Below are 26575 nucleotides of genomic sequence, written 5' to 3' on the forward strand. Positions count from 1 at the left end.
CTTGTATGAAGCAGGCACTGTGCCAGATGCTTAGAGATTTGGTTCCTCTTATGAAACTTCTATTTTAGTGAAAAAGACACCTCAGTAAATAGGCCATTATAATAGAGTGTGATAGGTGCTGAGACAGGTCAGAAGAAGGAGCTATGAGAGCACACAGGAAAAGCAGGCAATCCTTACTGTGGGCTCTGGAAGTTTCTGGAAGAAACTTGGAAGGTAATGCTGCCATGAGGTTCTTCAAAATTACTTAATTGTGGATGCATAATAACATTTATGAGTTAAAACATAAAAAATATATAAATGCATACAGTGAATAGCCTAATTCCCATTCATGTTTCTCATTCATCTAGTTTGCAACTTCTGACAGATGACTGGTGTCTTAGCATTTTGTTTATTGTTCAGATTTTTAAAGTGTGCGTGCATTGCAATTGTGTTTCTATTCTGTTTTAGTCATTTTTCTTTTTTTTTAGTTGGAGTCTTTCTCTGTTGCCCAGGCTGGAGTGCAGTGGCACGATCTTGGCTGATTCAAGTGATTCTCCTGCCTCAGCCTCCTGAGTAGCTGGAACTACAGGCGCATGCCACCATGCCTGGCTAATTTTTGTAATTTTAGTAGAGATGGGGTTTCACCATGTTAGTCAGGCTGGTCTTGAACTCCTGACCCTGTGATCCACCTGCCTTAGCCTCCAAAGTGCTGGGATTACAGGTGTACGCCACCACGCCCGGCCTGTTTTAGTCTTTTTTATAGACATCAAACACACCATACACAATTTCCTGTAGTTTGATTTTTTTCCACATACGACTCTATCATAAGATATTTATATATCAGTTCTTTAAGTGCTTCCTCATTATTTTTGACAATGGCAAAATATTCCATTTTATGAGTGTGTCATCCTCTATCCCTGTTCTTAGATAGTTGAATTATTTCCAGTTGTTTGCTATTACAAGCAGTGCTGCCAAGGACAAGCCTGTAAGTCATTCTGCACATGTGCAAGAATAGCTGTAAGATAATATTTCAGAAGGAAGGATTGTTGGGTCAAAAGAGTATGTGCTTGGAATTCTGATAAATTTGCTCTCCTGTTTACATTCCCACCATCAATCAATGGATGAGTTTTCTTTAAGAAAGATAATCCAACAGTTAGAAATACAAAGTAGGTATAAAAGTACACATGTATTTTATTTAGAATGAGAAACATATCAAGCCTTGTATCACCTCCACAACTTATCCTTCCCGTGCCAGGTGCTTGGACATGCTCATAGGACAATAGAATCTATGGCCCTTCACCTCTGTCCTATAGCATTAGGGGAATTGGTAGGTGGGTCACAGGAATATTCTTGGAAGACATTCCTATCCTAGGAAGGCTAGCATTAACTGGGCATAAAAGCAGCGAAACCCTATACTGATGTGACTAAATTCAAATTAATTAATCTATGACCATGTGAACACCTTTTTAGAGCCATTCCAGAACCTTGGAAGGTACCCCTGCAAATGAGGAGCCCTGAAACTTAATCCTCATTAGCTTCATGGTAAATCTGTCTTTGGTGTTTATTTTTCTACATCGTTCCCAGTCAAGTGTGTTATTAAGCTAGAATCGTTGTCAGATCCAGCAGTCTCAAAAGTATTTGTTGAATAATTTGTTTTTCTTCTGCCAAAGTCCCCTTTGTATTTTCTATGTTTCTACTTTCTAGAAAGTACTGTTTTGGGCTGTTGGTACATTTATTTGTCAGTCCCACACTGTTGTAATTAGAGATTTTATAATCTGTTTTAATGACGCGTAGGGTATTGTTCCTTTTTGTGTTCTTTAGCTTTTTCTTGGCTATTCCAGATTGTCTTGTTTTTCTATATAAACTTTAACTAGACTTTTTAATAAGATTGCCCTAAATATATAGATTACTTAGGGAAGAGTACATCTTTGTTATGTTTGTATGTATTACCACTTGTTCCCATTGTTTTGATGTCCTTAAGAAATATTTTAAAAAATTTAAAGATCTTATACATTCTTTTAAGATAGTTAATCCTTTTCTGTTTCTATTATAAATGGAATAATTTCTTTTATATTTTCTAACTGGTTTATGTATGTATACAGTCTATTGACTTCTATTTATTAGTTTCCTATGTCTCTAATTTTAAACATATTTTTATGGTAGCATTTTAGTTGATTTTTCCAGCTATACTATCTGCAAAGAGTGATAGATTTCGCTCTTTCTTAAACTTTTTTATACCTATAATATCTTCCTCTTATCCAATTACATCAGCTTGTACGTCCCACGAAATGATAAATAATAATGATAATGTGGGAACCTGTGCCTTATTCCTTACTTTAGTAGAAATACTTCTACTTTATTAAGCATAATCCTAAACTGATACATTTTCTTATTAAAATTTTTGTTTTTAGTGACAGGATCTCATTCAGTTGTCCAGGCTATAGTACGGTGGTACAGTTGTAGCTCACTGCAGCTTTGGCTTCCTGGGTTCAAGTGATACTCCCGCCTCAGCCTCCTGAGTAACTGGGACTACAGGTGCATGCCGCTACACCTGGCTAATTAAATTTATTTTTCTTTTGGTAGAGATGAGGTCTCATGTTGCCCAGACTGGTCTCAAATTCCTGGCTCAAGTAATCCTCCTGCCTTGGCCCATCAAGGCACTGGTATTACATGTGTAAGCTACCATGGCTGACCTGATTTGATAAATGTATTGAGAAAACATCTATGTGTTTAAGTTGTCTATTCCTGCATAACATGCCACACCAAAACTTAGTGACTTAAATCAATAATTATTTTATTGTCTCTCACATTTCTGTGTGTTGACTGGGTTCAGCTGGGCAGTTATTCTGTTTCACAATAGATCGGCATGGAATGAGGTTGTCTAAGAGCTTGACTGAGCTGGAACATCCAAGATAGCTCACTCATCTGTGTGCAATTGGCATTGATCATTATCCGGTAGCTCCGCTGAAACTGCTGACCACAGTGCATTCATTCTCATTTGGGCCTTTCCACATGGCTTGGTTTTCACAGACTTGATAGCTGGATTCTAAGTGGAAGGAAGTATCTGGTATTGCTGTACTCAGAAATACCAAAAATCAATTTCTCTGCATTCTCTTTGTTAAGACGCTCATAGGACCAGCTCAGATTCAAGGGCTGAGAAATAAATTCCATCTATTGCTTTATAGAGGAATGAGATGTATAGATGCCTTGATGTACAGAGGGAGGGAGATGCTATGTATAGAGTGAGGCAAGGAACTGACAATGGTCAACTTTGAGGCTATCATGCTATCAGTTCCCTATTTTGTTGTTTAAATTAAATTTTAATAATTCATTTCTCTAATGCCTTAACAATCTTCCATGAAGATGATCATATTATCCTTCTCCTCAGGCCTACTAAAATGATAAATTTTATTAATAGATTTTCTGGCATTGCACCATCCTTAAGTACTTTGGATAATCCCTGCACCTGGCTGCTGAATTCTGTTTGGCAGTATTTTATATATGACTTTTGTATTGATATTTCTACTTTTTAATAATTTGTTTTCAGTTGTATATTGATATTTCTAAAATGAGATTATTCTATGGGTTTCTTTAGTTAAATCTTTGTTGGGCTTTGATGTTAGTGCAATGCTTATGTCACAAAAGTAATTTGTAACTTTTTCTTCTGTTATGATGCTTTTGAATAGTTCTAATGTCATGAAAATGGTTTGGTAGGATTTTCCTACAAAATCATCTGGTTCTGGTACTTTCATTTGTAGGTTTTTTTTACAGAACGCTTGGAGATTGGTACTTTTTTTTTTTTTTTTTTTTGAGAGTTGAGGGTTAGCCCTTTAACAACTCTATTTCTTCTCCGGAAACATTTCTGTTGAGATTTTTTTGTCTCTTCCCCTTGATCCACCATAGGTGGAGAGAAATGAACTAAAGATTACTTTTACCAATGTGTTCCTAGTTCTCTTTTATGTTTTCTAGGTTTTACTTTCTGACTATTGATACTATGTTATATCATGTATTGATAGTTATAACTTATATTCTCACTGTATTTCAAACTCTTTAGCATTATAAAGTTCCCTCTTCTCTTTTGGTACATTTTGATCTGAATTTTACTCTGTTTAATATTACAGTCAAGACCTTGCTTCCTTTTATGTATTTATCTCGTGAACTTTTGCCTATCTTTAAAAAATATTTTTCTAAATCATTTTGTTGTTGGTATGTCTTCTGTATACAGCATAAAACTGGGTTTTTCTTTGCAATTCATTCAGAAACACTTTTTTAAAAAACAGGTTAATTTTGGCCATTTACATTTATTGATATGACAGTTAGGATTGGTCTTAATTCTGTCATTTCTTTCATATCATATATTCTATATTTATAATAAATGTTCTAGTATGTATAGTACTGATATTTAGGTATGCTCACATTTTTACACTAGGTATCACTTCATCATTGTTAATTTCATATACTGGCCTTTTTCTTTCAATTTTTTAGAGAGTATTATTTCCTTGCTATGAACAATGATAAAATAAATATATATTTTCTTTGTCTCCTCTTTTTGCCATTATCCAATTTCAGCGAATAGTATTATCTTTGTTAGGATTTATCACATGTATACCTCTATTATTAAACTTGTTAACTTTAAGTATTCTTTCGATTTCCAAGTTTCTACAGAGAAAAAAATTTGTTCTGTCGGTTTAATGCCTACATTTGTTGTGTCTTAGTTCTACTGCCATCTCTCCTAGATTTCTTGCATTTTTGCTTTATGTTCTTTCTTAATAGGGGTAATTGTTTCATTATGTTTTTCTTAATCATAGCAAAATATTTGTTCGCAATATTTACCTATCATATGACATTATTTTTCCTGAGAGCAAGTCTCATCTGTTAATAAATTTTGCTGGTCTCTTTCTCCTTTACTTCTTCTGGAACCTTTAAGTGCAATACTAGTTTCTTTTTAAAGCTGTTCCATAAAGAGGTGAATTTTTCTGTATAAGCTATTGTAAATGGTCATGAGATTGGGTCAAAGGGGCATTCTAAGGTGGCCAGTTTTTTACATGAAAAGGCTGATATTTTCAATTGTTACAGAGACTGTCTTGAGATAAATATGGCTCCATCTACACTATTCTTCTGAAGGTTTTAGCTTCTATGATGTAAGCCAGGTCTTTTGGAAGCTTCTGATACCTGCAAGATTAATCTCTTTTCTGAACCTCTTTTATATACATAGGTTGTAGTCTTTTCCCCTCCAGGAATGTCCCTCACCTTCAAAAAAGTATATTTTTATGGGACATTTCTGAGACCTGACACCACTGGTCTGTCTTTCTACTTTCCATTGTTGTCTCTTCTGTGAATTCTGTTGTTTTTTGGCATCCTTTTCAAAATACTTTAGAGTCTGTGTTCCAGTTTTACTGAAAATATAATTTGTGTTTTTGTTTCCCATTTTTCTTTTGGATAGTTTTCAGGAATAGAAGAGAAGAAAACTGGATTTACACAATCATGGTCATATCAGAAGTTTCAATGAGATATGATTATTTTTACAGAGTAAAGATGAAAACATCAAATGGATTTTCAGAAACTCTCAGTACATATTTTAGAGCTGAAATTGCTTGAGAAATGAAAGATTTTCAATGTTTATGGGAATAGGGATGAGATTTTTTATAAATGGCTTTCTTTTCTTTGATAGCAAATATAACCCTCTCCTGGAAGACTGGAGGCAATTCATGTTGCTCCAAGGGAAAATTTTTCTCCCCTATCAACTTGTAACCTTTATTGTTTAAAAATGTACAAATGATAGTTGTATAAGTGATAAGGATTATTTAAGTGACAGGTGGATGCATCTGAGGGAACTGGCTTTCCTTGGAGGTTGACCTCAATCATTTCCAAAATTGTGATGGGGTCGAGGGGCTGGGGGTTAGCTCAGGGCTCCCGAACTGGGAGTGTGGCATAAGAGTGAACATTAACTTCCAAAGTCAGAATGCTAGGGAGATCAGGAAAGAAACAAACAAAATCTTCCAAATAACTAAATTCTGAATCTATCCTAGCAGGGGCCCATTGTGCTTATTAACTTCTCTATATAAAGAAGGCCTGGATTTTTCACTAGACAATACATTGTTTTAGGTATAGTATCAAGAGTAAACAGTACAATTACAATGATGTCTTTTAGAATAGAGTGTTTTAATATCCAAATGTTCTTATTGGGAGTCTTTCCAAGGTCATACAAATGGATTTACATGCTTGATTAGAAACGATTCTTCTGGTACTGCGGCTGAGGGATCTGGGCTATGCAGATCCCCCTCCCCCAGGCTGCTGCTGAGACAATGCAAACAGCTCGGAGGCATTTCTACCCATAAAAGGAACAAGACTGTGCGCATGAGTTACAGTACATGAAGCAGAGACCTCCAGTTCTGAGCCCTGTTTCTGGCACTCATGTATTCATATTGCTTATGCATGTGTGACGGAACAAATAAAGATTAGCTACATTCTTAGAGATGCAGTGTTGGGGAAAGAGGATGTCTTTGGTTTTATGATTTTGCTGTGCCTTGTGGCTAATTACACCTTACTTCTTTCTACACTCCTGGCACATTTAATAAATGATTTATTACTAATAAGAAACAATAACATTATATAGTGCTTTCCAGCACGCAAAATGCTTTCATGTGCATTATGTAATTTGTGATTTCTTGGGAGTGTTTGGCTAGCAAAGATTAGTTGCCTGGGGACCTCTGGAGTACTGTGTTATCAAGAAGACAGGTTATTTCCTAAATACCTGGTTTCAATGTGAAATTACGTATTGGAGAGAGATTGTGAGCTGTGGTAATAAATTTGCTCAACAGGCTATTTTGAGAGACTCTCAGGATTGAGTGAAATTGTACTATATAATGAGACTGTAAAAACTTTTAAAGAGCTTTCCTGGATAATACCATAGTTTCTTTAAAAGAAAATTAAAACATGTTGAAGTCATCTTTTAAGGATGAGGTTGAATGCTAATCTGAAAAAGCAGTGGTATAGGAGTATTGGAAGACAATACTCGAGGAATATATTAATATATCTCCCTTCTTCTTGTAACACCAAGAGAGATGAAGTCTTTTTATCTCTGTCTCTGTCTTTCTCGGTCTTTTCTTCCAGGATGTCCTTGAAATTCAAGGTTGGGATATTCATATTTAAAACATCCTTCCCACCACTGAGCTAATGAGATAGGTACAAAAGTTAGCGTCTATGAATATTTCATAACTTTTCCATGAAATTCTGCAGATAATAACCTGCTGGTAAGAGAAGCACTGATACAGGGGGATGATAGAATGGGGTTTTTGGGCAGGACTCAACTTGCAGATCCTGAGATGATAAGAGAGTAGGGTAACTGTTAAGCATGTCCTGGGTAAATGTAAACTTGGATGAAGATGAGAGAAAAGTCATCTGTAACACTAAGGAAGAGTCATCTGTCACGGGTGGGGGTTCAACACAGAGAAGCTGGGTGGAGCCTTGGAGACAGAGGATAAGACCTCTTTCCTAGACCAATAGAACCCACCAGAACCAATAGTCCAGATGGCTGACCATCATTTCCTGCATCTCAACTATACCCAGCAGTGTGGATAAAACTTAGAGAAAGTGCCTCCAAGATGGAACATCTTCACACATGAGTTGGATCTCTGAATCCTGTGAAAAACAAACTCACGGTCTACTGATTTGCTCATGAGCCCCAAACTCTGCTCTGACCCCTTCTTGTCCCTTGTCATTCAACAATGATAGGTGAGTTGAGAGCAGGAGGAGCTGTGTCCTTCCTTCCCTAGCTCCTTTGTGTTCTCCAGATACACAGAGTTGAGGAGTGCAGTAAATGAAATGCTTTTTAAGAAGTTGTATTCTTCTGCCTTTGTTCTCTTGACATTCAGATCCATCACAACACCAGGCTCTGCTTGTTATGTAGTGAATCCACTCACACTGAAATCTTCTCAGAGCCTCTGAAGGGCGATGCCATGACTACTTTGGAAATTACATGGCAATGTCATTTTTAAACCTGTCCAGTTTAAATTTCTCCTTTTGCAGTTTAAAATGAACTCCTTGGGCACATCCATGAGAGACGCATAACACAATTCTCATCACTGGGGAGTCCACTGTGTTTCTGACATGGGAAAAAGTGCTGTATCCTTTCATATATAATGCTGATTTTATTTCTAACATCAGAGAATGCTATCACCATTCTCCAGTGCTAGAAATATGATCAATATTTATTGCCAAGTACCTACTCAAAGCCCATGGGTACAGGAAGAAAGAGGCTTGCCTAATTAGAAGGAAGAGACTGGCAGAGGGGTTAGGAGCATATACATACATATATATATATATGTGGTCTTGAGTAGCTAGGACCGCAACCATGCACCACTACGTCTGGCTCATTTTGAAAATTTTTTGTAGAGAGTGTGTCTCCTCGTGTTTCCCAGGCTGGCCTCGAACTCCTGGACTTTAGAAATAGAACAGAGTGTCAGATTCTTTAGTAAAAAAATTCCAGTTTTGCTTTTTGAATTTCTGTGTTATTAGTCATTGAAGGATAGTGTGTATGAGAGAGGAAGGAGTTTGGCGCGTCAAGTTAAAACTGAGGTCTTTTGTATTCCAGGGAACACTTGAATCTTTTCCAGGAACATCCAGCTCCCTTAAGTTAGGTGCCTACTCTGATGTAACGGAACAGGATTCCAGCAGATCTTTCTTTCAAAAGCGCATCTCCTGGCCAGTGAGATGGAGCTGCCCAGCCAGGATTTCTGGGCACTGGGTAGTCCTTCTGCTTGTCTTCCTCCCTAGATGACATGGAATCTTCTTATTTCTGAGACCTGAATTTTATTTGTTTGTTTGTTTTTCTAGTTAATGTAATTAACTAAATTGAATATTTTTTAAACTTTAAGTTCAGGCGTACATGTGCAGGTTTGTTACATTGATAAATTTGTGTTATGGGGGTTTATTGTACAGATTATTTTATCACCCAGGTATTAAGAGACTTGATATTAATATGAGAAAAGAGCAGAAGTTTGGGGAGTAATAGGGGAGGATCACTGCACCAAAGAAAGGATACTAACGGTCCTAGTGGAAGAAAGAATAGGGGTTAAAAAAAACCTTGTCCTTGAAGAATCACAGGGAAAAATATTACTTAATTTTATCTTTCCGTAGACTTGATAGACATGGCTCGGGGATAGGCTTGCATTATTTACTCAGAATCTCTGATTAATTCACCAAAGAAGAAATATGCAGTCCTTCTTCATTCCCCTTGCATCGCAGCATAATTTCCATAACTGAATTTCTATGATTCTCATATATACCATTAAAATATTTTAAGTCTTTTTATTCCTTAATAAAAGATGAAATTTAAATAGCACTTGCATGAAATTTTGCTTATCAGGAGCTACTCATCAAGTTAATGGACTGCTGCCTTTCTCAGAGAAATGTGTATTCCCCTGCATATAGAATTCACCAGATAGAGATACTTCAGAGGGGTAGGAAAAGAGAACTCTCTTTTTTTTTTTTTTTTTTTTTAGAGGGAGTCTCGCTCTGTCACCAGGCTGGAGTGCTGCAGTGGCGTGATCTCGACTCACTGCAAACCTCCGTTTCCCAGGTTCAAGTAATTCTAGTGCCTCAGCCTCCTGAGTACCTGGAATTACAGATACGAGTTACCATGCCCAGCTAATTTTTGTATTTTTAGTAGAAATGGGGTTTCGCCATATTGGCCAGGATGGTCTCGATTTCCTGACATCGTGATCTGCCTGCCTCGGCCTCCCAAACTGTTGGGATTACAGGCGTGAGCCACTGCGCTGGGTCAGAAAAGAGCACTCTTAATGCACATACCAAAGAAAGTTTAGAAACCTTTAAAAAAAAAAGTGGAAGAAGACAAAATGAGTTAATAAGAAAAAACATTTTTTCTTGATTCATAGATTCTTGATTTTAGCAACCATCAAATGAAAAAAAAAAAGGGCATTAAATTCTCTGAAGTCACCATTACCAGATACTTTGTTTAAAGATTGCTGGTCCCCATTTTCAAAGAAGTGGAAAAATGCTAACATCTTTTACTGAACAAATGGATCCCTCTGTGGGCTGACCCTTTTCACCCTCAAAATGCTTTACATGGTGCTTTTCTTCTCTGGGCTCTGAGTTAATTGCAGGGTTTGGGAATAACCAGATACTGGCTGTAACAGTAGAGCTAAGTGTCAGCTAATAAAATATAACTCTGTTCCTCATTTCACAGGGAACGGGTTTCTAAAGTGTTCAAGAGATGGTGAAAGGAAAGCTGAGGCAGTAAGGATGTCACAAAGGAAAACCACTGTAAGTTTACTAGCTCCTTGTGACATTGAAGCTATGCATCTATTTATCTATATCCCAACCTCTCCTACTCTTCCTTCCCTGCCAGAAGTGCAACACTTGAACATCAGTTAGAGTTTTGGAGATCACTTGAGGAACCACATATGCAAACTTTTATGATGACATAAAGCCATTTCTTTTGCTGTGTATATAGCTATACTTAAGGTTAGCTGATGAAGGAGTAGGCTCCAAGATAACTTGTGGTCAATTGTAGTTGCCTCAGGGACTGTTTATAGCTTAGAGCCTAAGATTTCTTCCTGTGTCTAGAAAATCTACTGAGTTCTAGATTACCCTGGTAAAGAGTATCTTTTGTGAAACTGGAATAGGATCTGTAGTAGTTGGTCAGGTTGCTAAATAGGATGCTTGACTGATGTGCACTACCCTTAAGAAGCTTTTAATGTGTTAACTGGCAGGAAATGAATGAAGCATAAGAGTACTCAAGATGAGGTGTAATGTACTGCATACTAAATCTTAGTAAAACTAGACTCTCTGTTAAAATCATACCATATTCATTACTATAAATTGCAGTGATCTATGGTAATCACAGGGACCAAAATATCTCCTATAATAACAAAAACTGTCGAGCTAAGCCAAGATTAGTCTCCTATAATACGAAATGTCTCCTATAATACCAAAAACTGTTAAGCTAAGCCAAGATTACGTATGCTCTTCAAGTGCCAGGTGGCCTCTTGAACTTATATGAAGGTACCATATGATATTAATTCTTTTTTTTTTTTGTGAGACAGAGTTTTGCTCTTGTTACCCAGGCTGGAGTGCAATGGCGGGATCTCGGCTCACTGCAACCTCCGCCTCCTGGGTTCAGGCAATTCTCCTGCCTCAGCCTCCTGAGTAGCTGGGATTACAGGTACGCGCCACCATGCCCAGCTAATTTTTTGTATTTTTAGTAGAGACGGGGTTTCACCATGTTGACCAGGATGGTCTCGATCTCTTGACCTCATGATCCACCCGCCTCGGCCTCCCAAAGTGCTGAGATTACAGGCGTGAGCCACCGCGTCTGGCCCAATGATATTAATTCTTAAATCTAAAGCCTTAACATGGCTTTAGAAAGGCTTAACATGATATTATAGTATAGATAAACCTGGGGATAATTGAATGGAGATTTATTAAAATGGCAGAAGAGAAATGTAGTATTCTCATCTGGGCAACTTGAGTTGTCTACATTTAATTTGGTTGACCTAAATTAACTTGCATACCCGGGGGGAAAAAAAGCTAATATAAGAGACTATTTAGAGATTACATCCTGTTAGGACTGCAACCTAACCATGTTGACAAGATACCTGTATTCCTACCAAAAAGTGCAAGAGGGACTGTGTGGTTGCTGTAGATTTGAAATGCAAATTGTTTGTGATTGACTTGCAGTGAATACATGAAAGCTGTCCATTAAAAACAAGGGGAGAGAATAGGTGTAGCTATGGGGGAGTTAGAAGGGTCTGGGTGTATCATCTGAGGATGACAAGGATGAGAATTTTCTTGGTCTTCAAATACATGAAGAGCAATTATTCTCAGGATGATAATGAGGTGTTCTTCATCTTTGCTCAACCTGAGGGAAAAAATGGCTCTGACCAGCCTGATTTAGTTTTTTTCCAAAAGAAAGAACCTGGTATGGAGAGTTATTAAGAGGATAAATGAATGAAATGAATGGATTAGAATCTCTACAGCAAAGTTTATGCCTAATATTGACACTTAAGATTTAGCATCAACTCGCTGTCTCTTTTGAAAAGTTTGGTTTAAAGTGTGTTCACTATGGAAAACTAACTCTTAAAGCTCTTATTTACCAGCTTGAACTATTGCAAATGTCATGTGAAATTCATTTTAGTTGAAGAAAAAAAAAAGCATTTAGCACTTCCAGTGCAAGCTAATTCAATATGAGCAGAGAGGAGGACTCCTGAGGAGAAAGAGCATAGCCTTTTTTTCCTCCTAATAATTCTTACTTTGACAGGTATAAAGTGCCCCATTATTAATGAATGTGAACGTAGTCATTGTATCTCTTGCAAGCATACCAGTTGAAAATTGATGCACTTTCTAAGAGATGAACAGTTACATTTTATGAACATTCTTCTTAAGTCTTAGGAGGTTTGTACCTGGCATATATTAAGGAGACTACTTGCTTATTATTTTTCCTCTTAATTAATCTCATTATTTGAAAAAATGTATGCAGCACATACTTTAAGTAATTAAGTTTTTCCCTTTGCCTCTTGGATATAGCATCAAGAGAAATAATAGATACAGAACAGAAATCCTTAATATAATTAGGAAAACTACTTTATGCCTAGCTAAATCACTCAGAACTCATAAGCTTAAAATTTGACTGGAAGCAGAACCTTTTGGTGTTTTTTATTTTTCCAGAGTAAATGAATTTTTTTTGCAGGTTTTAAATAAGGTCAATATAATCTATTTTAATGTATGCTCATGGTGCTTACAATATATCCTTTCAGCATGTGGGAGGATAAAATAATTTCAACATAGAAAAATTATCCCGAGCATCCACATAGGGTGCTAATTTCAGTGTAGTGCACTGGTTAAGACTGAGACTCTTGGATGTCATTCATTCATTCATTCAGTCATTCAACAAACAGTTCTGGGTGGCTACTATGTTATAGGCTCATTCCTAGGCATTGAGGGCATAACAGTGAACAAGACAGAAAGAGGCTTGCCTTCAGGAATTGTATGTTCTAGGGGAAGACAAGGCATGGAAAATTAAAGAAATGAAGAAACTAACAATGATAGAGGAGATAAACAGGTTTTGAAAGGCAGCCCAATTTAATCAGGGTGGTCTGGGCTACTGAGGAGATAACATTTGAGCTGATAGATTTGAATCCCAATTCTGCTATTTCTTTGCTGAGTGATATTGGACATGTCACCTCTCTGAGCTTTGGTTTTCTTGTCTGTGAAATGAGGTTACTTACTACCTAGAAATAATGTGAGGCTCCAGTGAGGTAACAAAGGCAGCACAGGGCCGGACACACAGTAAATACCCAGCTACTTAATGTTGGCTATTAAGTAACCTGCTGCAAAGAGATCAGGAATCATTTTGTTCATTATGGTGCATTCTGCTCAGGCCAGGCAGAGTGCTGTTTCTCTCTTGCTGGCAATCTGTATTCAGTTGATTTACCAGTTTGTATTAAAACAGCTGGAGAGACTAAAGAAAGGCCTGATCCCCGTTAGCAGGAGTGCTTGTAAACTGGTTTTCCAAATAAGGGTGGCTGAGTTCCAGTTACAGAATATCTGCTTCTCCCCAAATTTATGCATCTCTCTTTGCCTAAGACCCAAGTAGAGATCTTTTTGGACTCAGTTAACTTGTATTGTAGGAGGTTTTCTGTTTTTGTTTTTTTTCTCCTTTTCCTCAAATGTTAGGTCAAAGCATGAATAACAGAAGGATTTGCAGAGGGGAAACAGATGTTTACTGTTCATTTCATAATCACAAGGCTGGATGAATATGGAAGAACAAATAGTAGCTTCCAAACACAACTGCATCAAAATCGCCCTGAGGATCCCAGGCTCTGACCTGTTTTTTTAAGTTTCCTTAGTTTCTTCCCATGAGGATAGGTGCTCTCTAATTTCCCTCTGTGACCCCTCTGAAGGTCTTACAGTCATGTTGATTCTTCATTTCATAGGCAGAGCAATTCACATGTATGTAGCTTTGCAGATTATGCCCAAGCGCAAGGCTTTTCTCCCAGCAGCTGGTACTTGGTTACCCATGGCTGCCCTTGGTTAGCAAGCGAAGTTGGTCACAGATCCTACTTGCCTCTGGTCTGACTCCCTAAGGCTTCTCCTCTCACTCTGCACCAGCCCTCTCCCAATATTTTCTGTTTTCAGCCTTCTGTAGTCTCCTTCTTCCAAGGCTCTCTATGTGCCCACCACGTGTACAGATCTTTTTTTGAGAGCACCTTGGTTCCTCACTTAGGAATTTGCTGTTTCCAAGAGGCTCTAAAGGCCTTTTCTGTTGGACACAATCTGCTGGAAACTCCCAAGTCAAAAAATTTTACAACATTATCTGTTTTTAAATTGCTTTTTACTTTGATGGTTGGCTATAGGATTGCTCCTTTTGGCTTGATTAATAGGCATCTTTACAGCATAAAGAAGCATTTTCTGAACCCACTAAGTCACATTAGCTTTAACTATATACATTTGAAGTATCTAAATGGGTTTGAACTATAAAACGGCAGTGTCACAAGTTCCACCTGATTAGAAATGCCTATGAAGCTTATTGAAATTCATATTCACAGCTCTGTCTCTAAATGGGTCTGGTTTAGAAGCCTTTATATGGACCTCAGAATCTGCGTTTTTAGCAAGTAAGCTTTTCTTCTGACTAGGCAAGTTTGGAAAATATAGGTATGCCATAAATAGTTGAATGAATAAGTTGAATATGGTGCTAATGCAGTTTATATTGTTTATCTGTGCCTATTGTATTTGGTATAAGCAATTTCAAATTAATGGCTATGGTGAAGATGACTAAGTGTCTATTAAAGTCTGTTTGTTCCTTCTTTGGACACATAGCTCACCTTCCTTGTGATTATGTAAGGCCTACGGTATAAGTTCTCTCCAGTGAAATGTGAACAGAAGTGATGCATGCCACCTGTGAGCCTGGCCCATACCACCACTCCCTACCCTTACTCCTCCATAGTCTTTTGTCTTCCAGTATCTAGATACAGAGCACCACAAAGCCCTGGATGATGGCAGAAGAACAAGATGAAAAAAGTAGATACCTGAATGACCACATGGAACAGAACTATCTCACCAGCCTGAAGACCTGCCCAGGTCTCTTACATGACCAAAAGCAGGATTCTACCCAGCAATCCTATTACTGGGTATATATCCAAAAGAAAATAAATCATTATGCCAAAAAGACACATGAACTTACATATTCATTCAGCATTACTCACAATGGCAAAGACAGGGAATCAACATAGGTGCCCATCAATGGTGGATTGGATAAAGAAAATGTGGTACATATACAACACAGAATCCTATGTAGCCATAAAAAATAATGAAATCATGTCTTTTGCAGCAACATGGATGCAGCTGGAGGCCATTATCCTAACAGAGTAACATAGAAACAGAAAACCAAACACTATATGTTCTCACTTGTAAGTGGGAGCTAAACACTGTGTACACATGGACAGGAAGATGGCAACAATAGGCACGGGGGACCATTGGTAGGGGAGGGAAGGAAAAGGCCAAGGGTCAAAAAACTATTGGGTATTGTGCTCACCAGCTGGATGACAAGATCATATCTAAAACCTCAGCATCATGCAATATATTCAGCTAACTAGCCTGTACATGTACCCTCTAAATCTAAAATACATGCTGCAATTATATAAGAAAATAGGATTTGATTGTAATGGTTTGAACCATTACATATTTTGGTCTATATGTTATATCATCTTAGCTTACCTACCATCATTACCAAAACCTAAACCTAATGTGCTATTGGCTTAGCTTTTAGGTGGCAGACGGTGACAAAACAGAGCAGGTTGGAAAGATGATCTATGTTTTACGGTGACAAAGCGTTTTGTAAAACTATTGTCTGTGAAACCTGGAAGGTAAAGCTACTTCCTACTGTGTCCATAGTCCTCTGTGAAGAGACTGGAAAATGGCAGAATGTTAGTATATATGAATTGTTACTTTATGCATTTAGCAAGGCATTATAGGAAAGGGAAGAATCTCAGCTAAGTAAAGCTGAGATTGATAGAACATAGATTTTCATGATTTTACAGAGTCAGAAGATTGATTGTTTCTGGATTCCATTAACAGACGACACTATCAGGGTTGTCATCAGAATTCTATCATTGCAATGTGTCTCCCATTCTTCCCTTTCTGAAAGGGAGTTTGAATGTTTTGATTATCCTGTTCCTGTTCGACCACTGCATGGAGGCAAATGGTGAATATGGGCAGACAATTTGTCTTTTACTGGATCACAAGGAGTCACGTTTAGATCAAATGAGCAGAATCATGCATCACTTGACAGATGCTGGCCTTTGACAGTTACAGTGCCAAAATGCAACTCTAGGTGGTCCCTATGGGGAAAAGGGCGAGTTTGTTTTACATGTGGGAAAAAATGTGCAAGGATATTTGGTAGCCAGATGCAGGCGAGGCTGCTGTTTTTTCCTTTTTTGGGCACATAGGTGAGCTTTCCCCCCAGCCTCCTTTACAGTGAAGTGTGGCCTTGTGACTAAATAAACTCCTATGGAATATGATTGAAAATGATGTCTGTCACTTCCAAGCCTGGTCCATAAAACTTTCCATTCAAGTTTCTCCATGTTCTTTCTTAGATTGGGTGGATGCAGGTAACTTAAATCCTAGGGGATGTCAGAATTACCAGATGTGAGAAGCCTGAGTCTTTAAATGACTACATGGAAGAAAGCAACCCTACTGACTTGAACACCTGCTTGAGGAGCATGACATGAGCAAGGAATACCTTGCCATTGAATTAATCCCTTACATGGTTGGATTTATTTGTTAATAGCAGGTTAGCACATCCTAACTAACAGTGCCTTTTTTTTTATTGTTATTAGCTATACACTGTTTATATTGTTTACTATTTCATGGCCTCCGCTTACCCCATCATAAGCAATTTAACCTTGAGGGAAATAGAGTAGTATCTTTGTGCCAGAAGTTGTTTATCAGGAAAGTTGAGAAAATAACAGCATCTTATGATAAAGAGGGGTTGGCTATTTGGTACAAGGTATACAAATACAGTTAGATGGAATAAAATCTAGTATTCAGTAGCACAACAGAGTGACTATAATTAACAACAATTTATTGGATATTTCAAAATAACTAGAAGAGTAGATGTAGAATGTTCCCAACATGAAGTAATGATAGATGTTTGAGGTTACGGATATACCAGTTACCCAGATTTGATCATTACCTATTATATGCCTGTATCAAAACATCACACACACTCCATACATAAATATGAACAACTACTATGTAAGCATATTTATGTTTTTTATAGAGACAACGTCTTGCTCTGTTGCCCAGGCTGGACTGCAGTGGTATGATCATGGCTCACTGTAACTTTGAACTCCTAGGCTCAAGGGATCCTTGTATGTTGGCTTTCTAAAGTACTGTGATTACAGATATGAGCCACTACACCTGGCCTGTATCCATAAAAATTTAAAAAATGAAAAGTGAAAATAAGAGCATCTTATAGGATCATTGCGAGGAGGCAATGAATTGATGTATAAAATACTTCAAATATGCCTGAATCATTAGCAAGAACTATATAAGCGAATAGCTATAGTTATTGTTATTAACATATATTCTAGTGACACCCTAGTTTCATAATCAACATCACGCTTCTGCTTGTAGGATCACACACATGGGGCCACGGTGAAATTCATGCTGAGACTGGGGATGAAGAGCACCGTAGATGAAAGCTGTACAGTGAACTAAGACACAGTGCTAAGTGAATACACATGAATCAAGTCCTTTGTTGTGTGAAAATTGGTCACATCCAGAATGTTTGCAGACTTTGGAGTATTCAGCAACAATGCCAGGCCACCCCATGACTCAGAGCTGGCCTGTATTGAATTTATGACGGGATCGATCCTGACTGTGTTGTCTCCAGAACATTAACTCTTTGGATTCTGCTTACTAGTCCAAGATGTGTCATGGATTTTTGTTTGTGGGGAAGTAAACTTTCAGCTGAATCAGAACCTGTGTTATACAGACGGTAGGGCCTCCATAGATCCTTGTGGTTTTTGTGCTCAGGATTAATGAGGGAGATAGTTTCTGCTGCATTTTCTTACCTGTCCCTTCCTGAGCTGCCTTGTGTTCGTGCCCACCTCCATGCTGACATTGTAGAACAGGGTAACCTTTTCCAAAAACACAGATATCCCATGTATGGAGCCATTTGAGCCAAATTTGTTATTTACTCCACAAGAAGGAAGAGGGATGGAAAATTTTGAAAAAGATAGCCTAGATATAAAATTCTGTTTACCTGAAGCTCAACTTCAATGGGCAAATAGGTAGTAAAATTTATGAAGCATTTCCTGACCCATATGGTGCAGGGTGCAGAGCTATGTGGAACTAAAAGTCTTCTTTAGAGGGAGCCTGTCCAATGAGGCCTGAATTGGTCACAGTCCTTGGTTAGTTGCCAGCTGAAGCTGGAGTGCAAGAAGGTCACAGAGGCAGATGTAGCTTCTAGCTCTGGGAGCATGGCTTTTCTCATGCTACTGCATCCACCCAGTCTAATAAGAAAGAACATGGAGAAACTTGAATGGAAAGTTTCAGTCATATTCCATAGGAGTTTATTTAGTCACAAGGCCACACTTCACTGTAAAGGAGGCTGGGGGGAAAGCTCACCTATGTGCCCAAAAAAGGAAAAAACAGCAGCCTCTGCCTGCATCTGGCTACCAAATATCCTTGCACATTTTTTCCCACATGTAAAACAAACTCGCCCTTTTCCCCATAGGGACCACCTAGAGTTGCATTTTGGCACCGTAGCTGTCAACAGATACTTTTCTTTGTCCCTCTTTTATTTTTCCTCCTTTCTTACTCCTAAGAGAAGCAACTTGCAATTTACCGTCTCTGCAGTACATTTTAGCTTTCAGAGTGCAATTTCCATCCCTGAAGCCTCTGACGGAGCTTGCTCTTATTAAGTATCACAATGTACATTGTGGAGGAATCTGTGCCTCTGATTCCTGTCATTGTATCTTGAGTGTGGCCTCCCAGAATCTAGAAAGAGCATCAGCTACACATCACACTGTCTCAAAAACAAACACTGGGGGACTGGATACTTATGAGACTCTGGGTTTTTGAGTATCATTGCATTTAGAAAGAACAGAGTGAGTGATCCAACTGGCCCATTCTCGTCTCCTCTTTCACAAACTTCTTTTATATTTGTGTTTAAGACCCTGGTGATTTATTTTATAGTCCCATGCAAATTGCTTTAGCTTTCCTTATGGCTTACAAAAAAGAATCTCATCCATTCTTCAGAGACTCTCAGGTGTCTTCAGGAAGAGCAAAATAAACTCCTGAATACATTTTCCCAAATGAGCAGAACTATGTCACAACCCTTTATAAAACTGGGACTTTATTTTTATTCACTATTTATTATGATTATGTTATTTCTTCCCGCCATGGATTGGACATGGTTCCCACCCCCTGCTCTGGCCATTAAGGTTGTGACTGTCTACCTTGGGCTGATCACTATTTAACTAAGTGGAAAAAGTTAGAACTGACTTTCAGCTTTCTGTAAAAACAACTTCCTTTTACATCTCAATCAGGTGATAGAACAACTGTATTTTTCTCCTTTCCATGAATTGTGTTATTTCCTGCATAGGCAGCCTGGGTTTGCCAATAGTGCCTTCATGTGATTTTCCAAATTTGATGGCTTTCGACAAAGAACCTCTGGGGGGGGGGGGTGATAGAAGAAAAATTCACAGGCAAAATAATACAGAGGATGATGGAAATGGTGAGCCTTATAAAGAGGTTTCAGCTGGAATGAGCTTATTTTACACAACTGTGTACCCAGACATATGAAACATGTAAACAATCTGACTCAACATACAATCTAAACTCAAAATGGAAGTCTTATCCTTATGCTATTTGTCATATGAAACATTAATTGGTAGGAATATTTTACCAGTGAGGGGTCTGCCACAAAATTCAAAACTAAGGATAGGATGGGGGAAGAAATGCAATTCTTCCATGGTAAGCTGTGAAAGCTCTAGAGCTTGTTAGGACACATCATCCCTGGAAGGGATTAAGGAGCAGAGCCCAGGGATGTTTCTTAGGCACACCTGTAATAAACATGAGTGACTTTTCCCACCTTCATCCCACTGCCCCTACTCTTTAGACCTGGCCATCAGTCAATCTTAGGGTTACTCTGAAATATGCTCTGTATATTAGATCTAGATGAGTTTGAGTGAGCCACCCAAAATGTATATCAACTTTTGAATATAATGTAAATGAAGGAATCCCAGGTGACATTTATGTATTACATAGTTAGGCTATTCAGTAGTTGTGAGTCTGGCACTTAGGTCAAGAAAATTCAATGCTGGCCGGGCATGGTGGTGCATGCCTGTAATCCCAGCACTTTGGGAGGCCGAGGCAGGCAGATTATGTGATTAAGAGATTGATACTATCCTGGCCAACATGATGAAACCCTGTCTCTACTAAAAATACAAAAAAGTTAGCTGGACATGGTGGTGTGTGCCTATAGTCCCAGCTACTCAGGAGACTGAGGCAGGAGAATCGCTTGAACCTGGCAGGTGGAGGTTGCAGTGAGCTGAGATCTTGCCACTGCACGCCAACCTAGTGACAGGGCAAGACTCCATCTCAAAAAAAAAAATTTTAATGCTATATCACAATTATAGTGGGGATAAAATGACTATTTAAAATATGAACAAAATAGTTCAGAAATACCTGTATAATAAAAGTAATAAACATTTTTGTATGTTCATTTCTAAAGAGATATCTATTGGTTAAGCAATTTGTTCATTTATTCATCAAAGTTTTAATGGACAAGAAACTATCTAAGTGTTGGGACTAAGATTGTGAAGACATAGTAATTCATTTATTCAGTGATTATCTGTTGAGAGTCTATTATATGTGGGACTCCGTTTTTTGAAGCCAGAGATAACAAATACATATATAATGTCAGGTACTATTAAATATTATAAAGAAAGATGTGGCAAGATAGGTTAAAGAAAGAGTATATGTGTGTGTGTGTGTGTGTGTGTGTGTATGCACACATGCATTACATAATGTGATCAATTGAAGATATGGAGGATCTAGTGGAATAGTATGAGGCTGGGGAAAGAGCACGTATAAACTCTTTAAGGGAAGAAGGAGTTTCGTGTGCTTGAGGAATAGTAAGATGGTGAGTGTGGCTACAGAAAAAGCACTGATGAGGAGAGTGTTAAGAGGTGAGATTGGAGTAATAACAGGGACAGAGTCTTGGAGTGCATCCTATACAACATGATATAGGGTTGGGTCTGAGTGTTTAGGGAAGTGATTGGAGAAGTTGGGCTTTTGGACAGTCCCTCTGCCCGCTATGTGGAGAACTGACGATAGGGGGCAAGATTGGAGGTAGGGAATTGGGGATTGATTATAGTAGTTTGGATGAGAGATGATGGTGGCTTAAACAAGAGTGAAGGCAATGGAGATGGTGACAAGTGATCAGGTTTGGGATGTATTTTGAAGGTTGAGCTGATTGGTAGGAGGAAGTGATGATAACCAATGGTTTGAATGGAAAGAGAGGGGAGTGTTATCAAAGGAAGAAAGGAGTCAATAAAAAAGATTTTGTTTTCAGAAACTGGGTAAAAAATAATGGTCATGTACGTATATGGAAAAGCCTAGGGGAAGAGTAGATTGGAGGAGTTAAAAAATTCTATTTGGACAGGTTAAGATTGACATGCCTATTAGATATTCAAATAGTTGGATATATGAGTCTGAGTCTCAGGGGGTTTTGTTGGTGGAGCTACAATTTTTCGAGTTATCAGGATATGAATGATGTTGAAAGTTACAAAACTAGATACAATCAACCAGACCATAAGTGCAAATAAAGAAGAGGATCCAGGGACTGAACACTGAGGTTTGCCAACATTTGGTGGTTGGAAAGAGAGAGAGGAGGTGGCATAGGAGATTGAGAAAGATTTGCTGGTGAGTGGAAACAAAACCAGGAGAATGTGGTATCCCAGAAACCAAGCCAAGAAAAGGTTTTAAGAAGGAAGGTAATGAACCATAAAAAAAACTTCCAAGAGATCAAGATGGGGACCTAGAACTAACTGTTGGATTTCTCAGGACATGAAAGACACAGCTCCAGAGACAGGAAAATAAGGATGCATATAAATTGCTATACAATGGTGGGAGATCCTAGAGATGTAAACAAATTTCTGAAACTAGATTGAAGATGGAACAGGGAATTATTTTTGGGGAGTCAAAGATAGCTACATGGAGCAGATGTACTTTTGGATTTTGGTAGGTAGGAGGTAGGGATACATCAGGATTCATAGAAGTTTAAAAATTGTTTTTTTTTTTTTGTAGCTGGTTGTTGATTTTTCCTGCAAAAATAATTCAAAATAATTTTGCATAGTTTTCACTCATGGAAAACTGATGTTTCTCCTCCCAATTTAATATCCCACTACTATTACTCCATGTAGACACATTTGTTAATTATCAGTGAACATGGTAACTATTTTATGAAGAAAATACATGCACTCCATCCTACCTTACTCTGCTGAAGGAAACTCTTGTAATTACATTTTTCCTTCTTGTAATCTTTATCTTTTAATTACATTTTCATTCCTTTTTCTGGCTGTATGCAAGTATCGAGACTATATTCTTAATAGCTACCATGTACCTAACTCTTATCACATATGAGGCACTATTTTAAGAACTTTGCGGATATTAATTATTTTTTTCTCCCATACAATTCTAATATCTTCATTGTCTCTGTTTCTCATTTGTGATAACTGAGGCACAGAGAGGTTAAGTAACTTCCTCAAGGCCACAGAGTAAATGACAGAGCCAGTATTAGAACTGGGCTGTCTGCCTTCAGAGATCACCATCTTGCACAGTAGGTTGTATTTCAATCTATACTATTTTATCTCTACTTTTCTAGGTTGGGTAGTTATTAGTAAAACATCTTCTTCAATGGATAGGCTCTCTATGACTTAAACTATAACTTCTAAAGATTCAGGACTCAATTGCAGGTTGTCATTTTAGAGTAGGCCAGTAGGACCCAGGAACTGGATACTGGATCCAAATGGAGAAGAGGGCATTTAGTTCTTTTACAATTGATTGTAGGTTCTCACGTGATTGCATAAGGATTTATGTTCAACCAGATCATAGATCAGGAGAGTGGTGGAAAAGGAAATCAAGTCTTTGTGATGGAGAAGATCCCTCTGCTTATGGAAATGATCACTTCATTACAGTCCTAGACCTATGTGGCTCATGTCTCCGTTCCCTTTTAAAATTTACTGAAAGCACATGAGATGATTATACACTTAAAGAGGTACAAAGAGTACATCAAAGCAACCATGTTCAGGAATGCTTACTATGTGCAAAGTATTGCTCTGGGTGTAGTGGTTGTGATTTCTTGGGAGCTAAAGTAAAAGACTAGCCAAAATCTTTAAGATGCTTTAGTGCTCAACAATAGTATGTATATAATTAGAATATAAAATAATTTGAGCCTAGTGGAATCTAGGTATGGTTCAGCCTTTGCTTGATTTCTAGTGTTTTTTTTTTTAATAGGCTGACTCGATTCTTTTTCTTCCTGATACAACATGGTAATTGGCTCCCTACATATATGGGGATTTGGATACATAATTTTAATAAGCATTGGAAGCTTCTTCCTTTAGTAGATTTTGAATTCTACCCTTGATTTAAAAGTTTTTGAAATAAGGTAGCCACTTTCCCTTTCTTGGCAGAAAGAAGGTGTAGAATAAATAACTTTTGCTAAGATGCTTTCAGGACAAGAATCTGAGTAACTCTCTTAAGGCGTGGACCCTCAAATTTTATAATTAATTTTTTCCTCAAGATGAAAGTCAACCTGTTCTTCTCTTTATTCTGTTCTCATTAAAATGTTCTTCTCTGGGCATAGTCATTATATTTTCAGAAAGGCTTAAGTGAGCCAGCATTAAAATTTTCTCTTAATTTTTACAAATATAGAAAAACCTGCTGGGAATTGGATACTGTATTCACTGTGGTTCTCTCCCTGTCTGCTGGGTAATATTTTCATATATCATGTAAGTATAGGAGAAAGCAGCGATTTAGGTGATGGCTTAGTTCTGGAAAAGAAGCTACTTTCTATAGAATGAGGATTTCAAACAGCCACATTGCCAACAGACACTCATGCTGGTTTCCTGTGGGCCATTTTCCTTTTGCTGAACCTGACCCAAAGCCAAAGTGAAGGAGGAGAAATTTTCCTTCCACAAAGTCTCAGATGTCTGATAAAGATCACTATGATATAAATAAGTTATAAAATACAGGATACTATAAGCTTGAGGAATTTCATTAACTTGCATTTGATAAACTTAATATAATTTGGTTTGGAAATTAAGGAAAAAAGTAAGAATCAAAATGGAAAAATTTAGGCAATGCTATCACCCAGACAAGTATACCTACAAACTTTAGAACATTCAAAACATTAAAGGTCCTCTGAAAGAATTAAGTTGTGACTACAGTATCTTAACTGTCATGCTTTAAAATATTGTATGTGCATTTTAGCCTTTCAGGACATACTTTAAAATGATTCAGATTTTGTGTTTTTAATTTTAAAAACATGTTAATGAAACAGTTTTCTTTTAAGATACAGATTGCCTAATAGATATTTAAAACCTTTTAAAAACTTTCCCCCAATCTACAACCCCAGGAAAATAAAACTGTAGTTTACAGCACCAATTGTTATAGAAAAAATGAGTGTTTTCTTAATCTTAACATTTCATGTATTATGACATGGAGTGAATATGCAAAGAGTGGCAAGAACATTCCTTTCACTGTTTGTGGGTCTAGTGGTGATTTTTTTTTTGGCAAAAAAGAGTTGTGATGGAATTACACTGCATTTAAAAATGTTCACAATAAAAAGTTAATGAATCTTGAGGCAAATGTGGAGTAAAATCTCTGGCCCCCAAATCTAGAGGGCACGTCAGAATATTTTCCTGGTGTTACCCATTTGCTTTAAGGGGGAAAAAGTGTTACCATACAAATGGATGCACAAATTGTTCTACCAACAATTTCAGCCAAGTCCTTGGTTGTATGCTACGCTAAGCTCCCTGGTTACTGCCAGGCCCGCACCCAATACTGACATTAGAAATGAGCCAGGACCCTCTGAAGTTAAGGTATCGCCCCCCGCATCGTTGGTCTGGATGCAGAGTTTCCCAGTTTTTCTTACCTGCATAGTGGTCAAACACAGTGGGCACGTATTCCTCCGGGAAGGCGTCGTTGGCGTAGCTCATCAGCAAGCAGGTTTTCCCCACGGCACCGTCCCCCACCACCACACACTTCAACATCTTCTTCTCGTCGTTGCCCCTGCAGCCGCAGCTGCTGTCACTTCCCTCTTTGCAGTTCATTCTTGCGGCTCCAGCTGCTGGGGACTCCTGCTGCTGCTCCTGCTTCTCCCAAAGCACATGAAGCGGCGGAAAGCCAGTGCCAGGCTTGAGTTTACTCTGACTGACTTTGGGAACCTTGACTCATACAGACATGTCCGAGGCTGGGATATGCCCTGTTGCTTACCATGCTGGTAAAGAAAGGTAACTCACACTTGGGGGAGTTGTGAAAAGGATCTGCCCCTTTCCGCTGTCAGTGTGAGTTAAGAAACCCTGTTTCACAGAATTCGGGGGGCTTCCTAACAGCCTAGAAATTTCAGCAGTCTGAGAGTTTTGCTCTGTTCTCCCTGTCTCCAGCCTGGCAAAAGACACAGTGAAATTTTGCTAAATCGTCCTCATTTTCCAAGTCACATCTAACATGGAGGAAAGCTGGGCTTTTTAATGGAGTTTTTTTCCCCTTGCTTCCTCCAGCTTCCCGAGTGTCAGGAAATCATGGGTTTCCTGCTGCATTCCATATTAGGATCAGTGGGCTGAGGAAGGCTGCAACAATGGGAGCTCTGTGTGTGTGTGTTTGTACTTCTGGGGAACGATGCCAGGACATGGAGTGGGAAAACACTAGGGGTCCCACTGCAGACTCTAGCTGTCAGACTTCCGGTTTCATCCGCTGCTTGCGAGGCTGTGTGCTCCTGGCTGGCTGGGAAGAAACTGACTGCAGGATGGAAACCGGGGTTGGACTGCCTGCCACAGAAACGGGGGGAATGGTTAGAGTGAGCAGAGAGAACCACACCAGCAGTCCTAGGATAACATATGACATCACCCCTCACTGAGTCACCAGTTGAAAGCTCTGCAAACTAAAAATGAGCAGTTCTTTACTGACTTAAATGAGAAACTTTAAGCGACTTTCCCAGAAATAAAGAAGAAAACCTTCTAGAGTCATCTCATTTCAAAGGGAAAAATTTTTGTAGGTTGTAGGTATAATATGATCAGGTTTATAAACTGCCACATGTCTGGAATATGTATTCCAGACACAAACTATTTTTTATGATCGTAGCACATAAGAAATCAATCAGATGTGGGACATTTGCATATTCTTATTAGTGGATAAACACACGTGTGCTTGGCTCATTTGTAACACCCTTGGACGTAAGCGGATATAGGAGGGCTTTTTGGTTGGTTTAAGGTCTTCGATGCTATTTTTGCTTGGACATTTTGCTTTTTGATTTAGTGTCCCCTTGGGTCAGACTGGTCTCTTCAAT

At 38.3% G+C, this 26575-nt stretch overlaps 1 protein-coding gene across 1 annotated transcript in view; it reads right to left on the reverse strand.

The window, feature by feature from the left end:
• Positions 1-26073, reverse strand: part of RHOJ (ras homolog family member J) — an 89127-nt gene extending 63054 nt beyond the window's left edge. The window contains exon 1 of the mRNA XM_032245912.1: positions 25166-26073. Coding sequence (XP_032101803.1) covers positions 25166-25343 — 178 coding nt within the window. The 5' untranslated portion in view covers positions 25344-26073. The remainder of the gene's footprint in view (positions 1-25165) is intronic.
• Positions 26074-26575: the final 502 nt, after the last annotated feature.

This window comes from Sapajus apella, unplaced genomic scaffold, assembly GCF_009761245.1.
Source record: "Sapajus apella isolate SASKATOON/1434 unplaced genomic scaffold, GSC_monkey_1.0 scaffold59, whole genome shotgun sequence".
NCBI classification, from domain to species: domain Eukaryota; kingdom Metazoa; phylum Chordata; class Mammalia; order Primates; family Cebidae; genus Sapajus; species Sapajus apella.